The sequence below is a fragment of the Neopsephotus bourkii genome, unplaced genomic scaffold (assembly GCF_033783945.1).
Source record: "Neopsephotus bourkii isolate Nb327-2 ecotype Australia unplaced genomic scaffold, CSIRO-AGI_Nbou_v1 NB_1373, whole genome shotgun sequence".
NCBI classification, from domain to species: Eukaryota; Metazoa; Chordata; class Aves; order Psittaciformes; family Psittacidae; genus Neopsephotus; species Neopsephotus bourkii.
Genome location: NW_026901852.1, coordinates 3,276,253 through 3,283,900, shown reverse-complemented (window position 1 = coordinate 3,283,900; position 7,648 = coordinate 3,276,253). Strand labels below are relative to the sequence as shown.

General features: G+C 35.6%; 1 protein-coding gene across 5 annotated transcripts in view; it reads right to left on the bottom strand.

Annotated features, from left to right (window-relative positions):
* Nucleotides 1-3,212: 3,212 nt before the first annotated feature.
* Nucleotides 3,213-7,648, bottom strand: part of PLEKHH2 (pleckstrin homology, MyTH4 and FERM domain containing H2) — a 56,471-nt gene continuing 52,035 nt past the window's right edge. For all 5 annotated transcript variants that reach the window (XM_061367170.1, XM_061367173.1, XM_061367171.1 and 2 more), the window contains 3 exons: nucleotides 7,162-7,248; nucleotides 5,332-5,469; nucleotides 3,213-4,304 (listed from right to left, as the gene is read on the bottom strand). In XM_061367170.1, the coding sequence (XP_061223154.1) occupies nucleotides 4,122-4,304; nucleotides 5,332-5,469; nucleotides 7,162-7,248 (408 nt within the window). In that variant the 3' untranslated portion in view covers nucleotides 3,213-4,121. The remainder of the gene's footprint in view (nucleotides 4,305-5,331; nucleotides 5,470-7,161; nucleotides 7,249-7,648) is intronic.

Sequence of the window (7,648 nt, the reverse complement as noted above, 5' to 3'; positions counted from 1 at the left end):
GAAGATGCTGCAGTTTAAATCTGAGCTGGGAAGCACAGTGTAAGGGTGTACAATTAGTAAATTCTAGTTAAATCCAATTTGGAAATGAAGTTGGAGTTCCAAGCATTTTAAGTTTCACTTTACTTGGTTTCATTTCCTTTGCCCTAAGAAACTTGGAAAAGAAAGACTTTTTTTCTTCCTAATTCATTATTACTGAGTTTCTAATCACCCTAGTTAAAATTAACTCATACTAATGGTTTACACTAAGCTGTATGGACTATTAAAGCTCTACCTAAAGCTTTAATTGGTGCATTCCTTTACACATGGATGAATTTCTTCCTTCAGGAAAACCTAAAAAAATAAAACCTATAAAAACTGTGTTAGTGTGCCGGGGAACTCCACTACCAGACTTCTTTTATAGGCAAATATGTGCTTCTATTTTAAATTTAAATATAACCCAAATTTGATTTAAATCTAAAATAACAGAAAACACTAATTTTGTGAATTGTTTCAAAAATACAAACCTTTGTCATTTGTCAGCTGTATTACTGGAGTAAATAGGTCTTGCTTGTTTTAGAAATCACCAGTTTGCTTACTAATACTGCTGCACAAAAACTGACAAGGCAGAGTGAAGTTCAGTGAATGTATTTACACTGAATTCCAAATACTATTTTTAAATCAATGTAATTGCTTATACAGAGTTACCAGTGATCTTTCAGTAAATATCAAGCTCAGATTCATCGACCAACTGATTGCTGATACTGACCACTAGCTCAAAGCAAGCACAAAAGATGTTCTGAAGTTCATAATTGGAGGTGAGGTGTCCTTGCATGTACTAATACATTCATCTCACCCTGAGAATATTTTTACAGTCTAGGTTCTGCAAGCCTTGAGTATGGGAAGTTCTGCGTCAGTCCCAGAGGTCGCTGCTTGTCTGACAGCTCCCATCGTATCATTGCTGCTGAAGATTCGAAGGTGAGAAAGTTCTAATTCCTACCTGGGCTTTAGTCATGGATTACGTAGCAGGGTATGAATTGTTTTGGTACATGACTCAAGGTTAAGGCTGAAATGTGGATCACTCATGAGGCTCTTGGGCCAAGTGAGGAAAGCAGCACAGATTATCTGCCTGGTGGACTTTCAGTTCTCAGCTTTGCTGTCTTACGTTGTGTGGTATCCTCTAAGTAGTTCTGGAGCTAGATTATAACATGGAGTCCCCTTGAGACTTAAGTAGATGTGTTTGGAAGTGTTTGTGTAAGAGACTTTACCTGCTGACTCTGTTAACTTGAAGAAAGCATCTTGAGGAGGTTACAATGGAAATGTTGTTCCTTCTAATGAAAATCCTGTAAGAAACTTCATTGTTTAATGTAGTGTTGTTGTGGTAACTGTGATTCTGAGTGCATTTCTTTCATAAAAATTAACACAGCATTTCTGGTAACATGACTGCCTGGGACTAATGGTGACCTGTAATGAGCAGTTAGCGGCAGTAAGTCTAGAAGGTTCTGCTAAAAAAAAAGAGAAGCTAATGCATGGATTGCTTCAGGTACTATGGTGTAGGGATACACTGCAACAGCAAGAACTCAACACTGGAAAGCAAAGCAATATCTATAATTATCTACCAGAAAGCAGGCAGGAAAGTCATACTCAATAGATTGTCTATTGCTTTATAAAACAGCTGTTTGTAAAGCTGTGTTAATGAAAACTGTAGAAAGACTCAAAATCTGCACATCAGCTGCTTGTATTGTGTATCATATTGTCTCTAAATTTAACAAAGATTTAAAAAAATCACATGAACAAGTTTACTAGCAGAACACTGGTTTTGCCTTCTAATAGAACGTGATCTGCCACACTCATTTGAAACTGGACAATTAGTAAAGAATTACTAGTTGGAGTATTCTAGATTGACAGTTGTAATTTCGTGATGACACAAAGATTTTTGTATTTGTAAACTTAAGTTTCTAATCTTATATGAGGAGCTTGAGACGACAACCTCAGTATAACTGATGTAGTAGTGTGTTTCCATTTGCAAAGACCTTGCCTCCCCCGAATCTCTGAAAGTCAACTATTCTGCTGATTGCAAAGGGATGTTAATCCCTGACTCAATTTTACCATGTATTTGCATCACTTCACATAGGGTGCTGCACAGAAGGATGCTGCAGTCAGTGGCAGGGTCTCTTGTAGCTTCCAATATGCTTTTCTTAATGATGACAGGAGATTGGCCACCCACTGAGAGGTAAACCTCCTCCTGCTTTCCAAGGAGGCCCTGCCTCATTGAAAGATAAAGATCTGGTGCCACAGTCCCACACCAAACAGTGAAAGCTACAAGGAAGCTCTTTCTAGATTGCAAATGTGAAAGCATCTGGATATAGTATGTTTGTTATTTGCTTGTCATTTTCAAGACAAAGCATTGGCCCATACTACCATTCATAAACTGGTGCTAGGATCCCACAGACTTAAGTAGTTGTGGCACGACTCTGAGAGCTTTCAGAAGAGATGTATTTATCAGATCAGCTTGCTAGTTTGTCCTTCCACTTTTGAAAATCATGTTCTCTTCACAACTTGTATATTTATTCCAATCTATTTCAATTCTTCAGGAGGATACTCCCTACCTTTCACATAGGGCAAACACCTGAAAATCCCTTTTATTTCAGTATGAGTATGAATATATCTGAAATGCTTAAATGTCATAAAGGAGATCTGCATCTTCAGATATTAAAACTCATAACTGTGAAACTACTACAGTTTAAAGTAATTAATTAAAAAGAAAAATGAACACAAAATCCCCCCCAAAACCCAACAACAAAAAAACCCCAAAGTGCTTAGGGCAGCAGCAAGGGGTTAATGATCCATGATCATTTCCATGAGCAGAAGTGGAAGTTGTGAAATGTACGTAAATCGGTGAGTTGTATTTGACTACCTTCTGTATGGTTGGACCTAAGTTATCTATTAGATTATGCTGCTGATCTATTTCAGAGCCTGTGTAAGGGGTTTATTTGCATGGAAATGAAAATAAGACGACTGGAATTAAAAACAGGTGTAATTTCTATATATTTGGCTCTACATAGCATTGAGGCTTGTAGCTGTAAAAGGCAACTCGAAGTTCTCCTAGGTCCAGTAGTGCAGATGCAGCATTATGTTTTCAGTGTGCAAGAACATTATATTAATAATATAAAATGTATAGATACAAATGAAAAAGAGGAAGTACAACTTTTACAAAATATTCGAACCAAAGTATATACATTCTACACATTATACATGGATTTTATATGTTGCACATGTCTCCAAGTTTACTCACAACAGTTCAAGCAATAACTTTCTATGTCATTCTTGGTTTTGAATTGTGAATCATTCTTGCATCTGTATTGTTATTATTATTGTGGATTAAAGAAGAAATTAGGTACAGGATTGTGTTTAACAGAACTCTACTAAGTACAGTGCTTGTTCAATTTAAATTTTTCCAAAAGGCTGGGGCAGAGATAAATTATTTATAAATTTACCAGACCAAGGCTAAAGATTTGCCCAAGTAAAATAGCTGCATAACAAAGGCTAGAGTGCATCACAAGAATACTCTGTAAATTTATAATAGTTGCATGATTTGCCCTTTTTTATAAAGGAGAAATATCTATAAAAATCAAACAATTTGTTCGTTTTAGTCCCATGGTGCTTGTATTGCAGATAAGGATGGTGCTAGAAATGGAAAATATTTTGCATTTGACTGGGGTTTTTTTGAACAAAAATTCCTTTGCAAAATGAAGGTTATACAACTTGTGTAATTTAGGAAAAATAGAGATGACGAGTTGAAGACAGTTTGGTCCCTGAGTAAATATCTAGAAAACTACTAAAATCTACACAATTGTTCCCAAGGTCACCTTTCCCCACCACTATCAACAGACACATTTATTTCTGGTCTGTAGGCACAAGCCACCACCAGTAAAGCTTAATCTTTAAGATGGTTCATCATCATTCCAGTTCAGGACAGGCCTTTAATTAAAGGGCTCCTCCTGTTACATACTATTGAAATGAACTATACAAATCTGTCCACTTTTCTTTATGGACCTGCTTATGCTCTGTCTTGTACATGAAGAAGTTCTCAATCAGTGTAGAAACCCCACAACAAAGATACATTATCATGATACATAATCTGGTCATAACAAAGTGGGACATTTTGTTGGTCTGCTGTTTGCAACAAGTGGCTGACTCCCCATTTCCTTGAGTTTCTGTCCACTTTGAGGTGTCAGTAATGCTGGGGCAGAGAGGTGATGAGCAGCTCCTTTCAGCTGATGAAAGTTGTTAATGTAGCTGGCAATCAATAGAGTGATCTCAAGAATCTGTAACAGGAACATGCAAAACTCTTTGAAAAATACAATGATGTGTTTTGACTGCTGAAAAAACAGCTAACTTTTTAGCAAGTGACAATCACCATCAACTGGAAAAGTATTTTATCAAACAAATTAATGATGGGGAGAGAGGAGATGCCTAATAGAGCATTCTTCTATTGCTTGTAGCAAATAATGTAATGTTATTCCCATCAATATGCTAATACTTTGCCTTCTTGGCTTCTTTCACTTTGAGAGAGACTTTGAGGTCTGAAAGATGACCCTCCTAGAGAAAGCTTTCATGATGTTTTCCCTCAGTTTTGCCAGAAAATATCCAGTGATCAGAGAAGTAAAGACACAGGGCAAATAAAAGGAATAAAGACTTCTGGGAGATCCTTATGGTGTTTTTAATTTGCAACCCACACAGCCTTGCCTATAAGAGCACAGTCTGAGGGAAACTTGAACAGATGCATTCTACTATGCTTATTTGTATGAATTCTCTCTTCTGTTTCATTAATTGTTCTAACAGCAAAAGGCTGTGGAATCTTGATTTTTTTAAAAATATAGTCAGACTTACCAGTGAAGGAAAGAATCTAAATTTAAAAAGCATGAACAGTTACTTTACCAAAGGTAAAAATATCCTAGGGTTTTTAAGAAGTGACTGATCTTTCAAATCTTGTATTCTACTATTCCACTGTAGAACATGAATGTACCTTCTTAAAAGCTGCCACTGGTGCTGGTCAAGCAAACACAGTAGTTTTTAAGTACTACATATAATTCCTGTCCTAAGTAGCCTTGTTTGTCCTTCTATGAAAAATCTGGAATGTAATAGACAGGGATATCAAAAGCAAAGGAACACATCAGTATTGCCACTGTTAGCACTTACATTACTAATTATTTCACATCTGGCAAAATTCAATAATCTGGGAATGCAAGGAATAAAGAAGGTGTTTCATCTTTCACATCTGTTAAGGATTACCCATTAGAAAAAGTAGAAAAGCAGCAGATGGTGGAAAACTGTTTCAGGTAATATACTGACCTTTGGTTTTGTCATGGCAAAAAGGTGTTTTTCAGTTGATTTGTCCTTTGCCTGAGCATTGTTAACAACCAACATAAAATCATCTTGATACCCTCCAAAAGTCATCAGACTCTTATATGTATATGTAACTGTTAAACGCTTAAAAAAGAAAAAAAAAAAAGATGCAAAGCTATAAGCAGGACAATGCAGGAAAACCAGGATATGTCAAACATTTTAAAAAATACAATTACACATGTATTTTTCAATATTTGTATTTTCAATACAATTTTTTGTTGCTAGCCTCTTACGGGTTTTGGAATCGCTTCATTCAGACCTTCACTATGAGGAATTTCCATTGCAGATGAGAGCGCTTGTGTTTGACCTCTGTTTCTATTGCAAATTAATTAGATCAAAGATACTATAAGGAGGTTTCAACTCAAGTGTGTAATTCAATTTACACAAGTCTTGACTGACTTTGAGAGAAGTTAATCTTAGGAGCTCCATTTGAAATCGAAGCAGTGTCTAAATAAACTAAATGACAGAGTATGAGACATCTAATGGAATTTAACTCTTTATGTGCAGATATAGTTTGCATACACGCAAATGAAATTAAATCCTGTTCTCTTTTTTTTCCACATATCTGATGGAACATAACTGCTCCTCTGCTTTCCATGCCTCAACTCCTACTGTTTAATGTTCAACATTACACTAGTGGCCTTTAAGTTTATGATTAGCATTTAATTTATCACCATGACTCATTAATTTGCTGCAGATGCTCACATTTAAATTCATTGTAAGGCAATATTTGTACAATAACTGACTTCATGTCATTGAGTTACTAAACCACTTTTTGCCCTTAGTTTGAAATAGTGCTTATTCTGCCCCTTGCTACATCGTTTCTCATATCCCTCATCCTTCTTACATAAAATCAGAGTACTTCCTGGAAACAGCATTTCTTGAATGGCAAGTAAGGCCTGCTGGTATCGTGCTCTGTCTGGCAAGTGCTCTGCAGAAATGCCACAGTAGCTCTATGAGTAGATCATGTTTATAGAGCTTCCTGCAGTCTGATGCAAGCTCATTTTACTTGTTCTCTAAACAGAGCTGCTGTTTGCCCTCCTAATGTTCTTTGTTTTATTATTTCTTTAACTGCAAAGAAACGTAATGAAAAGACTGTATCAGTACAATTATAAAGTTGAGATTTTAATTTTCTGATATTCAGTATTAGCACTTGCTAATAGCACCCCGCCATTTTGTTTCTCTGCAAGATACAATTTAAAGCAGGGATCTTCTCAGGCACTGCTTTTTCACACTGATTATGAGTCGTTTTCTGTGAAAACTTTTATTGCAAATCAAAGAAAAATCAGAGCCTAAAATGACATAATTAAATAACACTGGGTTATATTACCTACTATTAAACAAAAATAATACAATGAAAATAACAATCTTTTAAAGTAACTGCTCTTTGCAGAGTGTATTATGAATAATAATGGGAAATGAAGTCTTCAGGAAAAGAAAATTAATGTTGTTATAAGAACTGTAACTACTGATCTCCTGACATCTGAATGATTAAAACATTAATATTTCATTAAAAGATATAAAAACTGCATCTGATAAACAAAAATAAATTCTGTGCAAAGAATTCATCACTTATTCCTATTATTAGTGCTACTGTAATGATGATAACATTAAAGCGCTTTGAAAGGACTGAATTTTTGCCTTAAAAGAAAGATTAGATAACTTAGTGTGGAAGACTAATGCCATCTTTTATGTAGGATGCTGGTGAATCTCTCCATATACTTACTCAGTATTAAAATCTACTTCAACCCAAATTAGAAAAGAAATTTCACATACCATTGAGTTGTAATCTAGGATGCTTATGCCATCTTCATGTACAGCAAACCATATGAAGGACTTGTCAACTGAGGATGTTGCTAGAGGCTACAAAGAGAAATGTTCTTTAATTACTACTTCAAAATAAGGCAATATGTAAGTAATTATTAACTCTCTGCTATTACACAGCTCTCTCCATCCACAGATCTTACTGAGATTTACACTTGGAGGGAACTGATGCAAGGGAATTGAAGTAGCTGCCCAAAGCCATGTAGGCAGCTAGTGGCAGGACTGTGAACTCAGCCTAATACCCTTGAAGCCTCCCCTGGTGCTTAGTCCAATAAAATGTATAGTCTCATTTATAAAATAAGATTGAAAGAAAAAAAAAAAGAAAAAAGTTAGGTGTTTTAAAGTTTGTTCGCTAGCACGTATGTCTACATATGCAAAGAACAGTGCTGATACATCTATATTATAGATATATGGGGATCTCCTAATTAAATACAAGGAG